Source organism: Balaenoptera musculus, chromosome 6, assembly GCF_009873245.2.
Source record: "Balaenoptera musculus isolate JJ_BM4_2016_0621 chromosome 6, mBalMus1.pri.v3, whole genome shotgun sequence".
NCBI classification, from domain to species: Eukaryota; Metazoa; Chordata; class Mammalia; order Artiodactyla; family Balaenopteridae; genus Balaenoptera; species Balaenoptera musculus.
Window position 1 is genome coordinate 80088626 of NC_045790.1, and position 18450 is coordinate 80107075.

General features: G+C 39.9%; 1 protein-coding gene across 10 annotated transcripts in view; it reads right to left on the minus strand.

Moving 5' to 3' along the window:
- RNF38 (ring finger protein 38) overlaps window positions 1-18450 on the minus strand; it is a 123095-nt gene that overhangs the window by 44348 nt on the left and 60297 nt on the right. Inside the window, exons 1-2 of one of the 10 annotated variants that reach the window (XM_036855573.1) lie at window positions 13698-14141; window positions 6244-6393 (exon numbers count right to left, since the gene is read on the minus strand). The exons of 1 other annotated variant lie outside the window; for it this stretch is intronic. Coding sequence is in view for 3 of the 9 variants with exons in the window: in XM_036855568.1 (XP_036711463.1) it covers window positions 6244-6393 (150 nt within the window). In the remaining 6 variants the exon portion in view is untranslated. Of the gene's footprint in view, window positions 1-6243; window positions 6394-13411; window positions 13435-13697; window positions 14142-14206; window positions 14255-18450 lie in introns of those variants that run through there. 8 more of the 10 variants (XM_036855576.1, XM_036855575.1, XM_036855570.1 and 5 more) reach the window with 8 other exon arrangements.

Sequence of the window (18450 nt, forward strand, 5' to 3'; positions counted from 1 at the left end):
GCCCTCGCACAGAAACGAAGACTCAACACAGTCATAAATAAATAAATAAAAGAACGTGAATTTCTTAAAAAAAAAAAAAAAAAAAGAATTAAAGATTTAAAAAAAAAAAAAAAAAATTACCACAGCATGCATTAAAAAAAAAAAATCAGACCTTTGCTTTTTGACATGGTTCAAGTTTGTGTTTTTTCATAAAAGGCCAAAGAACAGAACAATTTTATGTGCAGTGAGTGCTTGCAAAGGGAATGTAGTGGTATAACATATTGCAATTCCATCATAATGAAGAGGATAAAATACCGTGTGAAAATATTATGTTTCTATATTCATTGGCCATAACTGCTAACCCAGCAGTGGCTTCCTGAGTTTAGGGAGGCCTGTTTGGCTAATTTCTGAATAATGTATTAACAACCTTAAGTCCCAGATTTTTCTTAGAACATCACTGGTTCACAAAAACTGATTTACATTGATGCTGTAATTGTACTGTTTTCAAATGCTATATTTAGTTCCACAGAAGCTATAAACAAGGATCAATGAAATAATCTGAAGCATAAACATGAAACCAACAAAAACAGAAAAGCTGTTAAGAACAACCTGAAATCAAGGGATCCCTGTGAATCAAGGGATCCCTCCACATGGAGTCATTCTGCAGACAACTGAAGCTCAGACTAGATATGTTAATCAGTACTTTTTGGTATACTACAGATAGATGGTACGTCGACGAAGTTACAGGCATTGACAAAAATTGCTCAAAATAGTTTATACAATGAAAAGGAGGCCCAATACTGAACCCTGAGAAGCTCCAACATTTTACATTGACTACCTGATGAGAGGAGAGTGGAGTGTGATGGTGAAAGCCAGTGTAATGGAGTTTCAAGGGTTCAACTAAGAGGTCATGTAGAATGAGGGCTGCAAAACATCCACTGTATTTTAACAACATGGAACTCACTGACTTGAAACTATTTCTTTACAACATGATTTAGTATCATTATGGTATACTTCCCTTTATGACAATTTTTGGAAAAGTTTTTGTTCCTGTCTTTCCTTTGATGATCTTATGAATTTAAGGATAACTCTAGGACTTCCCTGGTGGCGCAGTGGTTAAGAATCTGCCTGCCAATGCAGGGGACATGGGTTTGAGCCCTGGTCCAGGAAGATCCTACTTGCCATGGAGCAACTAAGCCCGTGTGCCACAACTACTGAGCCTGCGCTCTAGAGCCTGTGAGCCACAACTACTGAGCCCGTGCTCCACAACAAGAGAAGCCACCACAGTGAGAAGCCCGCACACCGGAACGAAGAGTAGCCCCCACTCACCACAACTAGAGAAAGCCTGCGCACAGCAATGAAGACCCAACGCAGCCAAAAGTAGATAAATAAATTAATTAATGGGGGGAAAAAGGATAACTCCGTAAAGCTCTAAAATAAAAAATTTCTTATATTTTTGGCTAAAATTTTTATTAAGTCTATAAATTTGCTGGAGAAGAGACATTTTTACAGTAGTCTTTCAGAAATCTAATATATTTCTTTATATGTATAAATCAACAAATTTCAATCACCTAACTTTAGTAAATTTACAAAGTAAAGTTATCAAATAGCTGTATTAAGACACGTGCGTGCATGCACACACACATACACAGCCCTGAAGAGAAAAGGGAACCCTCCTACACTGTTGGTGGGAATGTAAGTTGGTACAGCCACTATGGAAAACAGTATGGAGGTTCCTCAGAAAACTAAAAACAGAATTACCATACAATCCAGCAATCCCACTCCTGAGCATATATCCAGACAAAACTCTAATTCAAAAAGATACATGCACCCTTACGTTCATAGCAGCATTGTACACAATAGCCAAGACATGGAAACAACCTAAATGTCCATCAATAGAAGAACGGATAACGAATATGTGAGGGGTGTGTGTGTGTGTGTATACACACACACAAATGGAATACTACCCAGTCATAAAAAAGAACGAAATAATGCCATTTGCAGCAACATGGATGCAACTAGATAATCATGTTAAGTGAAGTCAGAAAGAGAAAGACAAATACCATATGATATCACTAAAGTATGATACCAATGAACCTATCTACAAAACAGAAACAGACTCACAGACATAGAGAACAGACTTGTGGTTGCCAAGGGGGAGCAGACTGGGGGAGGGGTGGAGTGGGAGGTTGGGGTCAGCAGATGTAAGCTTTTCTATATAGAATGGATAAACAACAAGGTCCTACTGTATAGCACAGAAAACTATATTCAATATCCTATGATAAACCATAATGGAAAAGAATATTAAAAAAAAGAATGTATATATATGTTAAACACACACACACCTGAAATCAAGGGTTGTGCCACACCTGAAATTCAAGTTCCCCACGATGTACATGACTTTTTAATGAAAGCATACAATCTTCAATCACAATCACTGAATTGGTTGGTAGCATGAAACTGTTAATTTTAAAATTATAGGGGGCTGATAGCAAACAGATATGAGGGAATTTTGGGGGGTGCTGAAACTATCCTATATCTTGATTGCAATGGTTCCCACGTCTGTATGCGTTTGTCAAAACTCACAGACCTGTACACGGAAAAAGGTGAATTTTACTGTATGTTAATTATACCTTAATTTTAATTTAAAAAAGTTACAGGAGGCACTTTGATTCTAATGTGCATCTACTCAAACCTCTTTTGTAGGGAAAAAAAAAAAACAGAGCAAGAAGTACACAAAGCCACCATTTTTAAAGGAACATTAAAATACCAACTAAATGTACACCAGGAAACACACAAGAATATTCATGGCAGCACTGTTTGTAATGATAATAATAGAAAACTGGAGACTACCCAAATGTCCATCAAAAAGAGAAGGGATAAACTACAGTACAGTACATTCATATAAATGCAACGCTAAAAGCTGGAAAATGAATCTACAGGACACAGCCACATGCATCAATATGGATGAATCTAAAAATGACAAAAATACACAAAGTATGATACCATTTATATTAAGTTCAGAAACTAAATAGTATAGTATTGAGGTATACTATATGTGGTAAAAAAACCACACAGAAAAGCAAAGAGATACTAAACACAAAATTCAACAGAGGTTTACCCAAGGCACAGGTTTGGGACAGCACCTGAATATACTATGGAAGCTTCTAAAACATTGGCAATAGCTGATTTCTTCAGCTAGATGGTGGGTTTTTAAAACTTATACATATGTCTTCTTTATATTTTATAACTTGCATATATGAAATATTTCATAATTTTTAAAATTAAAAAACACGCAAAATTTGAAAGATTTTGACTAGAGAAACAAGTAAAAAGGAGCAAAGTGCAAAAGTCTTTAATAAACAAGGACAGTGACACAAACTTGGTAAGTAGTGGAGATGAATGATAAAAAGAGATCAAAAACAGGATGAGCTTTTTGTTCAAAGAAGACTGGTGATTAAAAACAAGGATCCAGGAGAGTATCAACACTTTCCTTCACCTCTATGACCATCCTACCTACTAGCCACATACCCAATCCCATGCTTGGAGCAGGAAAAAGCAGTAATTTCTTTACCCTTAGAGAAGGCTACAGGGAAAATGATGTCCTCATAAAAGAGACTAGTTTCAGCTACAATATGGAAGTGGAGAGGGTGCTTTAAGAAAAAAATGGAAGAGGTAGGTGAGTCTGTTTAGAATGGATGGAGTCAAGGGGGAAGGAAAAGCAGGAAGAGTTGGGAGGAAAGGAACTTGGAGGAAAGCCGAGAGAAAACAATGCATTAAGGGAATAACTTTCTGAGGATACGACGTGGCTGCATAGGTTCTCGTTTTTACATGGCAACTAAGTTTTATAAGGATGAGAACCATAACTGGAACTAAGAAATCACACCCAATTATGGTATCAGAATTGGTTGAAGGTATCTGACAATATCTCGAAGGGGATGTGAGGATTTACTTTGCTTCATGTGGAACAGTGGTAGGGTAATAAGTGGGCAAAGAAAATCTCCAGTCTCTCTTGGGAGCAAAGTACATTGAGGGCCTTATTCTAAAGTTAGAGAAAAGTAAGATTTAAGTTAAATTAGGACTATAAATAAAAATTTACCAGCAATACCTTTCACCTTTCTGCAACATCCAAATGGAATTGGGTCTAACTTTTTGGTTTTATTTTCAAAACATGGGTTTAATTCTTTTTTAAAAAAACTAATTAATTTATATATTTATGGTTGCTTGGGTCTTCGTTGCTGCACGCAGACTTTCTCTAGTTGCGGCGAGCGGGGGCTACTCTTTGTTGCGGTGCACGGGCTTCTCATTGCGGTGGCTTCTCTTGTTGCGGAGCTCTAGGCGCACGGGCTTAGTTGCTCTGTGGCATGTCGGCATGGATCAGGGCTTGAACCCGTGTCCTCTGCATTGGCAGGCAGATTCTTAACCACTGTGCCACCAGGGAAGTCCCAAAACATGGGTTTAATCTATTGCATTTGGCAGCTACTCTTTGCGTTTAAAGTTAATATTGAGTTAATATTAGCTTAAAGACTCAAAGGAGGTATGGAGAACACAGAAAGTGTCAAATAACTGTTTATTAGTGGCAGTAGCCACGGTACAAAGTCAATTTCTTCCTTAGTTACACTGGTCTATTGCTAAAGATCAAGCTCTTGCAAGCTAATGATGTATCCAAAATGGCAATCAATATGCCATTCAATTCAATACAGATGATGTCTCTTAACATACACTGAACTGTGTTTACAGAATTATCTGTTAATATCCAAAGCTGGTATGATATAGTAGACAAGAAATAGCAAAAGTTGGATTTGAGTTTCTGTTCTGCCAATAACTAGATATGTAATTGGGCATCTCAGCGAGATTCTCTGAGCCTATTTCTTCATCTAGAAAACCATCCAGGACTAGTTTATTATGACGGTTAAAAACAAAAGGAGAGGGGCTTCCCTGGTGGCGCAGTGGTTGAGAATCTGCCTGCCAATGCAGGGGACACGGGTTCGAGCCCTGGTCTGGGAAGATCCCATATGCCGCGGAGCGACTGGGCCCGTGAGCCACGGCTACTGAGCCTGCGCGTCTGGAGCCTGTGCTCTGCAATGGGAGAGGCCGCGATGGTGAGAGGCCTGCGCACCGCGATGAGGAGTGGCTCCCGCTTGCCGCAACTGGAAAAAGCCCTCGCACAGAAACGAAGATCCAACACAGCCAAATAAATAAATAAATAAATAAATAAATATTTAAAAAAAAAAAAAAAACAAAAGTTCATTCCATCATAAAAAAAAAAAAAAAAAAACAAAAGGAGACAATACACACAAAGCAGAGAACCTGGCACAAATATTAACAAGGAAAGCAGATTAAAGAGCCCTAGATCACCTACACACCTACCCTCAGAAATCCTACACCTCCAATTTAATGTGTCACAAGCATTTCTCTTTCAGAACTAGTCCCAAGTCCCAACCTGTCACTCCCACACAAACAGAAAATGAGCTAGCTCTATCCAAAAGTCCTAGCTTTGATTAGCAACTCTCACTACCTCAGGTTTATATACACATGTACAATTACATCACTTGGCCCACAACCGTAGTATACAAAAGCAATTCTGTAACTTAGTTTCCTTTGTGGTAGTAAGGACTTCCATTACTAAAACTTGCTTCTCTAGGAATAATGGATTGTAAATGTAGTAGCCAATGATTTGATTTATGTGAGCATATCCTAGTATTCTTGTTAATAACCTAATGACAGTTTAAATCCATTCATACCTTAATTTGTTTTCATTTTGTATGTAACCAAATTTTTAAACACATTTTACCCACAGGTATAAAAAGTCACAAAAGGCAAGTAACCATGTTTTTTCTTTGAAATATGCATTACCATCAAACTCTGGATGCTAAGCAAATAAGTAGTGATGGCTTTAAAAAATACCTTACATGCTTCCATTTTACCTTCCCTATACAATTTCACATATTCTGTAATATCTTCTACCTTCTTACAGAACTTGACCTATTAGGACAAGTGATTAAGACCAAAAGATCAAAAAACAAGAATATTAAGTGGTCAAATAGTAACAGCAGCTCAAGACAAGACAAACATTCTTCAGAAAAGCTGGCTGAAAAAGTTATGTTAAAGACGCCCTCTAAGAAGAATACTTATTCCCACATACAATAGAAAATAAGAAGTAAGAAGATTCTGAGAATTTTGTTTCAAGCCTTCCTAGAAACAACCTAGAATGTATCTTGTGGCTTTCAGCCCTATGAAGGGAAAGGGTAAATATATAAGAACCTGGAAGAAAGCTTTGAAGTGAGCATCCTCTTGAACGGTAGTGTTCTGATCACTTGGGAGGAGAGGGAACAGGCTCTGAAGTCTCACCCTTTCACAAATCACCTTGTTAGGATGGCCAGGTAGAGGTGCTGAATTGGCCCCGGGAGATATCTGGGAAAAAGAGGGAGAAGAAAAGGATAGTTCATGGCTAGCTGCACCAATGTGGAGAATCATGCCTATGAAGGACAGTCTGGATTTTCTAAGTATTTGATGATTTTGTTAGCAGAGACTGAAAAGAAAGAAAAAATTAATCTTAAACATCAAAACAAATATAAGGATGACAAAGGTTGCCTCTGGCAAAGGATCTCTCTTATAAAAACTTTCTTTAAAGGCAAAATAGCACTGCTCAAGAACGCAAAGTCCTTCCTATGTTTCCCATATAATATCTATTGATATCTTTTCTGTTGGCATTAATTCTGAAACCCTAAATGATAGATAAGACTTCACGTCAAGAAAACCTGAAGTAAAAATCACTTAAGTACAGAAAGATTAGTGTCTTCCTGGCGATGATTAATTTTTCATTCTCTTTTTAAGCTAACCTTCCAAATGATCATGCAAGGAAAGAGAGATTTCAGAACATCTATGGCAAAATTTCTATAGTGATCACAAGTATAGAAAACAAGATTTTCATTGTGGATATCTCAGCTCTATTCAACACAAACCTAGCAACCTTCCTAATGAATAAAGGACAAGATCATAAGCCTCAAAGTAAATGACTGCATGTTTTAAATGCTTGACGAGATTGTGAGTTAATCCCCTTAAATTCATATGTAAGTATACTTAATCTGTAGTATTTTTGATCACAGACATCATGAGTATCACCTGTTCCACTGTGCTGTGGCATGAACTGCCTTTGGGGGTTAAGGTTTATGTACCCGCTTGTTCCTACACTAAAAACCATGTGCTTTAAGGCTGTCTTGTTTTTAGTTTCATTGCTGCACTCATTCCCTTACATGTTAAGTGTCTATTCTGTGACAGGCACTAAAACAAAAGATAGTCATGATTTCCTACCTTCAAGAAGTATATGCTACAAAAAAGAAACAAAAGCAAATCACTGTATAAAAAAGTATCTTTCTGTGATAATGGTCCATACTGGTGCTTTGGAGAGGTATTGGTAACAGTGTAGTCAAGAAACTACAAAATGTTCAGTGTAACTGGTCAGTAAGGAAGTAGCCAGAGAGGAAGGCAGAGACAAATCATAAAGTGGCATGCTAATTACATGAATAATCCTGCTATAATAACCTTCTTTAGCCCCTTTATACATTTTTGTTTCTGGTTTGCTATGAGCCTGGTAAACAGATAAATGACCAGGCCTGTTGCTAACAGTAAAATTACTTCCAAAGACCTTCCTAGGATTGAAAGCAAAAAACTTGAGGGCAGTAACTTTAGAATTCATTAGTACTGCTCCACAAAATGTTGTGGACATGAACTAAAGCTTATCTCTGTACTATAAACATGAATGTGCCAATATCCTTTACCACTGTGATGAAGCATGAATGACTGAATCAAGGAATATTTACTCACTGCCTCTTATAAGCAAAGAGCTATGTGAGAAAAGAAAATAAAACATGGATCCCACCCTCAAGGAGCTTATTCTAGTTAAAAAAAAAAAGATGCAAGCAGCCAACTACAGAAAAATGTTTTAAATGCCATAATATTTATGGCATTAAAATATTTAATGCCATAATACAGGCAAAAATTAGAATAGAGGTAGGAGCCTTGGGTTTATCTGAGGGCAAGAGTAGAAAATATTTCAAAGGAAGAAGTATTTTTCACATTCCTGACTCATTCAATGTAAGGAGTGCTTTTGCCACTTTAAAGCAATTCTCTCGTCTCTCAAAATGGTCTGTTCCTTGATGTAGGCTTCATGTTCTTTCTGCAATCTTAAGCTTACACTTTGCACAATAAGTACATTTGAAGAGTGTTTTAACAAGGCCATCTACCTTCAACTATCATACCTAAAGCAGTCTCACAAACTGCTACTACAAGAGTTGGCTGGGAAAACAGATTTCAGTAATATGTAAGTAAAAAATTGGCAAACCCTGGTCCTTGCGGGGGGGAAGCGGGGAGAGTAGGGGGAGAGAAGGGAAGAGAGAATTCTAAGATGGTCTCCAAGATTCCCACCTCTGGTGTATATCTCTTGTATAATCCATCCCTCCCTGGTATGTGGGCAGGACTGTAAATATGGTGAATTTCATTCCCATGATTAGGTTAAATTATATGACCTAAATTACACAAACCCTTTCACACAGGTGAAGGGATTTTCAAATATAATTAAGATTCCAAGTCACTGAATGCTAAGTTAATCAAAGGGGAGATTACCTTGGGTAGGCCTGACAATCAGAGAAAGCTCTCAAAAGAGAAGTTGAGCCCTTCCTAAAGAGATTCTCCTGCCAACCCTATAGACTAAGCTGCTGTGTTTTGAGAAGTCATATGAAGGGGGCCATGTGGTAAGAGACCTGAGGGGGCACCTAGGAACTGAGAATGGTCACCAGTGCACAGCCAGCAAGAAAGTGGGGGAACCTCAGCCCTATAATCACAAGAACCACATTACACCAACAACAGTGAGCTTGGAAGAGGCCATTAAGTCTCTAATAAAAATCACAGCTCCAGCCAAATAAGACCCTGAACAGAAGACTCTACAGCTAACCCATACCAGGACTTCAATCCATGGAAACTGTGAGATAATAGATTTGTGTTTTAAGCTACTAAATTTGTGGTTATTTGTTACACACAATAGAAAACTAACATAACATACATGTATATAATAGAATAAAAACTGTTGTGCCATACTCAAGGAGTTTCTTCTCCAAAATCTAGCTGTATTAGTTTAATTATGAAAGATGACTTTTTATCTAAGCAATACAGCAGTTTCTAAAACCTCAATCTGGTAATAGTAAACTTCATGCCAGGAACCAAACTGGGCTTTCTGATCTTTACATACTGCAAGTTAGGGTTAACCAACTTGCTTAAAGCGAAACATCTCATAAACACCAGAGCCATAATTTGAAGCCAAGTCTATCTGGCTCTAAGGTTCAGACTCAACCCACTAAACCACCTTCTAACTGAAGAATTTGAAAAGTAACATTCTTCTTTATAATCTACCTAGTTGGATTAGTAAGGAACAACTATTCCACAATGCCTATTTAAAGCTATTTTAAACATTTAAAAATAAATGTTTCCTTGTAAGTTGTTTCTGACTTCCACTACTTCCCTAACTCTCCCTCAGTTAAGATTACTGAGGTTATACTATATCTGAAAATCAATACAGTTCTATTTTTCCCTAACCTACGAACTGCTGAGCATTACAAAGACATGGTAACTTCAGCCTTCTCTCAGGATGCACCTATATTTAAAAAGTCCTGCCATGAAAACATTCCTGAGATGGGACTGAATCTGCAACTCCCTACACTTCTCATTTCTAATGTTTATTTACATACAACTATACGACTAATTCACCCAGCATAACTGTTTTCTGTTTCACAAGACTAGAATTATAGAAAACAGTTTAACCTTTTAAGCAATAACACATTACTATTTTAAGGACATCTTCTGTTTAATGCGGCCTTTCCCTGTCTTGGTAACCATAATATAACCAACAATTTAACCTTTGTGTTACAGTGTAGTATTATTGTTAATGTGGCAAATTGTTGTAGTTATTGTGTTAAAAATAACATTGGACTTAGGTCCACATATTGTCCCAGAACTTGCTTCCTCCAAAATCACTTCTGATGACAGCTTCCTTCATTTACATTTTTCTCATATAAGTGAAGTAGAGGATATACAGGTGTATGATCTCTAGACCAGTATTAAATAATGTACTTTCCACAAAATAAATTGCTCAAAAGGCCAAACGGCCTTCTCCAAAATGGCCACATTACTCTCCAGAAAAAAAATTGTTCACTGTTACAAAAGCTGCGTACCATCTGCTCAAAGGCACTCAAATCATAGGCTAACAGACAAAGGGAAAAAAACAAAACAAAAAATGACAAGGTAGGTGCTTGGTCAACGTTGACTCCAACAAGTGCCTTACTCCTCTAGGTCCAAGTCTGGGTACCTAAAAAATGAAGCGGTCGAATCCAAATTATCTAAAAATCCAAATATTCTCACTACTTCCATGATGGCAAATATTAATCTCCTGGAAAGTAATCAAGGAGATTTCATTAACAACTTAACAGTTCGAATCTGACAAATTCTGAGATTATATTCCAAAATATGAGAAAAGCCATAAGCACAAATATGTTCATCACATTACAGCAACAATTTAAAAGAGAACTAAAAGTAACCTAAATGTTTAACAAATAAGTATTTGTTAAGTGAGATTATGGTATGTGTGCTTGGCGGACTATTATGCAGTCATTAAACCATTCAAGAACTGGTACTACTTACCGGGGAAGGACCATTACTGTCCAGCAATGGGACCCTCTTTTTTTAAAATAAACTATTATTCCCATTCTTGAGTTAAGGCAAACAACAAAATGGGCCCATGTCTTTCTGGGAACAGAGCAGAACCAGGGCTGGTGAAAATAGCTGAAAGGCTCCACCCTCCTTTCTCACCCCACAGTCCAACAAATTAATGGGAAAGGGGGGAAGGGAGGCACGTGCAACTAAGGAAGTCTCTAACCATTACATGTACCGAGCAGGTGAACATAAAGGTTAGGAAAAGTTAAGACTTACACATTCTTTTAATAAATTTTTCTTTCCTTCACTTCCACAATCCAGATTTGCACGCACAAGGATTATTTTCCCCTCAAGGAAGTATGTCTAAAATCATTTTACTTACTCTGGTAACCTCAAAGTAGATTGCTCTAAACCATCTTTTCAAGATTTATCTCTTAAGAATTACATGGATTTGGAAAATATCTAGACCATGACCAGTCCAAATCAATAAAAAATTTATACATATATACACACACATACACACATTTGAAAAGATGAAGTGTGACTGAGTGCTTTATAAGTCTTACTGAATAAAAGTCACAATTAATTCAAATACTTACTGCATGTCTACCATGTGCTAGATGCTGTGAAAACAAAAAGAAATATTTCTTGCCCTCAAAGAGATTCAGTCTAGGGAGGGACAAATTCAACAGGAATAAATGAGGACAACAGGGACCCCTAACATAGAGGGGAGAAGGAAAAGTGTTCAGATCCTTTAAAAAGGAACATGAAATGACAGAAGAGCTAGGGGAAAAATAAGACTGTGTACATGGCCCCTCTTTGTCTACTTGCTCAAAACTCACTCGTTAATTCATTATAGAGTTCAAGCATTTGCTTGATCTACAGATAGACAATGTGATGTTAGGAATCTAACATTTGCTGAACAAATTAACTAGATTACCACTATAGAGTTCAAGTATGTGTTCACAATCCATACACTCTGTCGAGAGAAAACATAAAGCAAGCTATGATTTAACCAAAGATGAACCTACATGAAAACAGATGCCTGATACATGTGGTTAGCAGGAAACAACCAGAAAACTAGTGACTAGACCCAGACACTACACAACAATCACAGGACTAATCAAGAACTACCTTACCGGGGATTCCCTGGTGGCACAGTGGTTAAGAATCCGCCTGCCAATGCAGGAGGCACAGGTTCGAGCCCTGGTCCGGGAAGATCCCCCATGCCGCGGAGCAACTAAGCCCGTGCGCCGCAACTACTGAGCCCACATGCCAAAACTACTGAAGCCCGCGCACCTAGAGCCCGTGCTCTGCAACAAGAGAAGCCACGGTAATGAGAAGCCTGCGCACCGCAAAGAAGAGTAGCCCCTGCTCGCCACAACTAGAGAAAGCCCGCGCGCAATAACAATGACCCAACACAGCCAAAAATAAATAAAATAAACAGTCTAGCGATGTAACCAAAAGCCTCATCCAAAGCAATTGCAGAGACACAACAGGTCTACGCTCCACATTATGATGCTAACACATTCAATTATGTCTAACTGTGCCATCCTCTGTCCACCCTTGCTCAAAAATCAGGTTGCTCTAGTAAAGAAAATTCTCAATATTTATTCAGATTAATAACTTCCAACTTAAGTTTAGCTATAAAAATTGGATGGGTATATAAAACTCAACAAGTACAGAAACACACTACCTTCCAGAGTCACAGAAGATATCAGAAGTGGAGGGACCACAGAGAACATTTAAATCCAACTCTCATATTTTACAGATGAGGACTTGAGGAGCACGTGGCTAATTTGTGGCAAAATTTATTCAACTATAACCTCTCAAGGCTACCGAGTCTTTTAGAAACAAGCCTTACAGAAAATTACAAATATCAACTTAAAATTGAACCCATATAATGAATAGATTTAAGGTTTAATAGGTTTTCAAAAGTGAAATATACTATGCCAATACATTTATGAGCCAGCAAGAGCTGGAGTACATTAAATGATACAATTCCTACTTAAAAATCTAGTCAGTAATTTTCATCTATTTACTGCAAGTATTGCACACATGCCAGCTGCAATGCAACTGATCTGATCCTTATATTTGGTCTTGTATTGTTACTTCTATAGAAGCCCAATTTCTTCCTAATGGAAAACAGAAACAATTTTACTTTGATCCCAACTGTCCCTAGATCCTCATTAAGTTTTGATTTCTTAAAAACTGAGAGAATGGATTTAAAAAAAAATTTAAGACTAGTTACCAGGGCTGCTACCTACTTAAAGGAATTTTGCGGTAACTGTGTTAACAACAGTATCTGCAATCGAGGCCAAATAGTATCCAAAAAGGCCTGCAATTCTAAGGTAATAAACGACTGTGAATGATTTGCATACACTTAAATTTTCGTATATTAAGTGCGCCTCGTAAGAAAAGAGAAAAGGCAATTCAATATTACATTATTCGTTTCTATTTACGGTGCAAGAACTAACATACCCAACTTTTAATGTTAACAGTATACATCATTTTGGAGCATAAAGAAAAAACAAGGTCTTACAAGTCCTACACACGTAAACGAAAACTTTATTCTCTTTGGCCCTCAATACTCTGAAAAACTCTCGGCTCAAAACCAATCTCTTTCATTCTTCAGCCCTGAAAGGAAGAATTCCCATCCCCTGAGAACAAAACGCAGCCTGTTCAGAAACCCGCGGCGTCACAAGGACGGAGACAGGACCCTTCTGACCGGGTTCTGCGTTCTCCTGAGTGACATCATTTCACCTGCGCCTGGGCAAAAAGGGAGGGAGCGAAAGAGCGAGGCCATCTGCCAGACGCGGCGGGCCGGCGCTCCCGAGGGCTGTGCCCGCACCTCCTCGCCTCTGCCTCGGGAACAAAGAGCGCCGGGCGGCCCGGCCGCGCCCCGCTGAACACCAAGCAACCTCATCTCTAGCGCGGCCCCGCAGGCTCCCAACGGCCCAAGGCTCGGCCCGTCCCGCCCTCGTGCGGGAACCAACGGCTGCGGCAGCCAGTACCTGCAAAGGAAGGCTCCGCCCTGCGGGGCTACTCCCGCGGCTCCTCGCCGGGCCACCGCCTCCTATTGTGACCGCTCGTCCAGCCAGCGGCCAGCTTGCCAGATCCTCTGTTCCCGGGCCTTCTCAACCCTGGAACCCGGGCTCCGACCGAGGCGCTATCACGGCGCTTCCTTCCTCCCGGCACCATCACACGGGCCGCGCCAAGAAACGACGGCTGCACGCCCAGAGCTGACAAAAGTCGGCTAACGCCTCGGGGGCTCCATCCTCTCGGCCCCCGCGCCCTAACCGCCCCGGCCGTCACACGACCCAGCACCGCTGCACGAGGGGGGCCCCGCCCCGCTGCGCCCCTCCCCGGTGCTCGCGGACCGGACGCGCCGGCGCAGTACCCTCCGCTGCGCGCGCAAGCGACGCCCCCCGCCGCTAGGCCGCAAGATGCGCGAGCACACGGCCCTCCCACTTCTCGGGTCTGGGTCGCTCCCACCCCACCCTGCCCCCTCTCCGGAACAAACCTCGCGATCCCAGGGCGCGAGACCGCCAGTCGCTCCGCCCCTTTCCCCCACGGCTGATCGCCGCGCGCTGAGCCCCCTTTGTTTCCACCCGCGGGGGGAGGGGGCGGGGCGGGCTACGTTCGTCCAGGCGCGCGACCCGGACTAGTTCCGGCAACAGAGCCGTCGCGCCGCACCCCTGCGCAGCCCCGCCCCGCCCCGTCCCCCCGCTCCTGGCGCCCGGAAAGGCTGCCGCCATGCCGGGCCGCGGGCGGGCCGAGTCTACGAGTTCTATGTATTTCTCCCCAAGTGTTGCTGCAAGTCCGTGCGTACCGCCTCCAGAACTCAGCCATCAAACAGTAACTGACCTCACTCAAATTCCCAATATAGTATGTATTCATGTGGCCCAAATGTTAGGAATTTTTATTGACGTAGAGAGAGGTGATTTGGCCACGGTGTCTTTGGCCAACGTGTCTCAATGGAGAGGCAGGTTCAAACCCAACTTGTCCTACTGTAAGGCTCAATTAAACAGTTATTCATATTGTGCTGAGGACAGGAAATGAGATAGGTACGAAGACCGAAGCTGGCATGGTGCCTGTCCTAATCACGTTCGAGATCTAAAAGAGGAAGTAAGATCTTCCATAAAAGCGCAATAAATACAAGGACAAAATAGTTTAAAATGGTATCGGAGGAAAAGAGGGCAGTCAAGGGGACATTATCGAAGAAGTGGGTTTAAAGCAGATAGGAATTATGTCTTCAAGGATGGTGATCATATTTCAGTCCAATCATCAAAAAACCCAGGTTCTGGTTCTTTTGGCATTACTTAAACCAGTCTCCTTCCTGCTGTGGGCCTCAGCTGCCTTCTGTAGAAAATCAGGGAACCAGACTAAACTGATGTTCCAGGACCCTGTGAACCTCTATGCATTGATATGAATAACACGAAAGGGTAATTATTTGTGAACATCTGTCTCCCATATCACACTGGGCGACCTGTTTTGACTCTGTAACCCTAAGGTCTAAACCTACAGCCTGAAATACAACAGCAGGTGCTTAGCAACTGCTGAATTCAAAGTTCCAGCAATAACATCACAGGTTTTTACAACTACTGGACAAAGAGAGGCTAGAATGAGATAACAGGCCCCCATGAACAAGTCCCCTCCCCCAGCCCCACGCCCCCATTATGTAGCCCAGTTATCTAGCTGACTCTTCTCCCAAAGCCCTCTCTGCTGGTCTTCCAAAGCAGCCAATTTGGAGATGATTACATCTAAACTTTTAAGGTTTTTTTTCCCCCTCATTTCACAGTACAGAGTCATAAATCCCAACCACACCTTTAGGTGCATCCAACGTAATCCACTTCTAACATCTGGATCCCCCACAATACCCCCTTTACTGCTGTGGATTCACCTAGCATTACAGATCTTCCAACAGAATCTCAGCTATACAAGCTTCCTTACATAATACAGCTTTTCTTGTTTACTTGGACATGGGCTATGTAATGAGAGGGGGAAATAGAGACAAAAACTGGGAACAGGGAGGGAAATTACCACTTGGAAGCTGTCCAATCCTAAGAGTCAGGTTCCTCAAGTGCTGAATTTCAGCAGCAAATATCTATTACAGTCCTCCAGGGTTCCTAACCCTTAAGCTTATGTGAATTCCCCCTGGGCTTCAGCCAATCCTCTGTCAGGCACTCTTTGGGAACCCTTCTCAAATGGCTGAGATCTTAGTTAACTGGGATCTGAAGGCTTCACTAAGAAGTCTGTCTACATGTAAACAATGCTCCCACACCTCAAGGTTGAATAGTTGGAAATTTGTACTGCAATTTCTTTTCTAATTGATTTTCTTAACCAGAAAATCTGGTACCCTGCTAATAAACACCTGATGAGTGGGTTATGTTTTAAGGTGGGCCACTGACCACCTAATGTGGCAGGAAGTAAATTATACCAGAGCAGTGGCTCAACCCCAGTCCACCTAAAATTCTACTTGGTGTCGGTCCAAAAAGGTGGGAAGCCTTGTTGGAGAGGTGTCCAATGGATCTTTCTGCAATGATGGAAATGTTCAACATCTGCAGCATCCAAAGGGTAGCCATTAGCTACATACATATAGCTACTGAGTGAGCACCTGAAATGGGGCTAGTGCAACTAATGCATTAACCAGGATTGTTTAAATAGTCACATGTGGCTAGGGGACAGTACAGCACTTGTGCGAAAAGTAGTTGCTTGTAGCAAGAACTTTTGAGAATTCTGACTCCAAGACTGCCCTTTAAAATTCGTTTTCATAACAGAAATGAAAACTGTGAATGCCTACTAAAAACTTCTTCCTGGGGTACCTAAGTCATTTAAGTCCCCTCAACTTCTAAAATAAAAATATACCAATATGTTGCTTACCAAACAGGAAGATACTGCAGTTCCTTCAAATGTATCTGGTCACTGGGATTGTCTACCCTGGTGCCCTACCAGTCTAACACATGGGAATGACAGCTGAGATTTTTTATTGGGCAGCATGGGATCCAGAGATAAATTAGGTGGTATTGATATCTTTACAATATTGAATCTTCAATCTGTAAGTAAGATGAACCCTTCTATTTACCCAAGTTGTTGATTTTTTCAATAATGCTTCACAGTTTTCTGTAGAGGTCTTGCACATTTGTTCTAGGGTCTATTCTAGGTTTTATATATAATTATTAATTATAATAGTTTTGTTAATTTTTTTTCAGTTTTCTACATATACAGTCCTGTTGGCAGAAAATGACTCTTCAATTTCTTTCTTTCCAACGTGTTGTCCTCTTGTCTGCACTTGCTAGGACCTCCAGTACAATGCTAAATAGATACAGTGAGAGCATGCATCTTCGTCTTATTCCAAAACTGGAAAGCTTCCAACATTTCACCATTAAGTATGGTGTTGGCCGTAGGTTTTTTGTAGATTCCTTTAGCAAATCAAGGGAGTTCTTTTTTATTTCAAATTTGTTAAAAGTTTATCATAAAATGGATATTTAATTTCATCAAAATTTTCTGTATATGAGATAATCATGGATTTTCTGTTACTGGGTTTACCTTGATTGTTTTTTGGAGGTTAAACCAATTTTACATTCCTAATAAAATCATGTCATATTGCACTACTCTTTTTATATATTGTTGGATTTGGTTTGCTTTTTACATCTGTGTTCTTAAGTGAGATTAGCTGTTATTTTCCATTTTTTGTAATGTCCTTATCAAGTTTTGTTACAGATATTATGCTAGCCTCAGAAAATGAATCACAGAGTATTCTCTTTTTCTATTCTCTACAAGAGTTTCTATAAGATTGGTGTTATGCCTCCTTTAAATGTTTGGTAGAATTTGCTGGTTAGCTATCTGAACTTGGAATTAGATTTCTTTAGTAGTTATGGATTTCTTGTCAGATTTTCTGTCTTTTCCTTATTTCTTTTTTATTTTATTTTCTTTTTTTTTGGCCGCACCGAGCAGCATGCGAGATCTTAGTTCCCCGACAAGGGATCGAACCCATGCCCCCTGCATTGGAAGCACGGAGTCTTAACCAACTAGACCACCAGGGAAGTCCCTTTTCCTTATTCCTAACAAAAGCAAAACAATTATAATCTTAGGACATATATAAGGAAGATCTCATTCTGAAACTCACAGGCAACAAGAGAAAAAAATAGATAAATTGGATTACTTCAAAATGAAAACATCAGTGCAACAGAGTGAAAAGGCAACCTACGGAACAGGAGAAAATATTTGCAAATCATGTCTGATAAGAGGTTAATATCCAGAATATATAAAGAACTACAACCAAACAAAATCCAAAACCTGATTATAAAATGGGTAAAGCACTGAAATAGACACTTCTCCAAAGATGTACAAATGTCCAGTAAGCACATGAAAATATGTTCAACATCACTAGTCAGGAGGGAAATACAAATCAAAACCACAATGAGTTACTACCTCACACTCATTAGGATGGCTACTATTAAACAAAACAAGTAAAAACAGAAAACAACAAGTGGTGACAAGGATGTGGAAAAACTGGAATCCTTGCGCACTCCTGATGGGAATGTAAAATGGTGCAGTCACTTTGGAAAACAAAATAGTGGTTCCTCAAAACATTAAAAATAGAAAAAAAAAAAAAAGAAATGATCTAGCAATTCCACTTCTAGGCATATACCCAAAAGAGTTGAAAGCAGGGTCTAAAAGAGATATTTGTGCACCTATGTTCCAGCAGCATTATTCACAATAGCCAAAACGTGGAAGCAACCCAAGTGGCCATCCATGGATGAA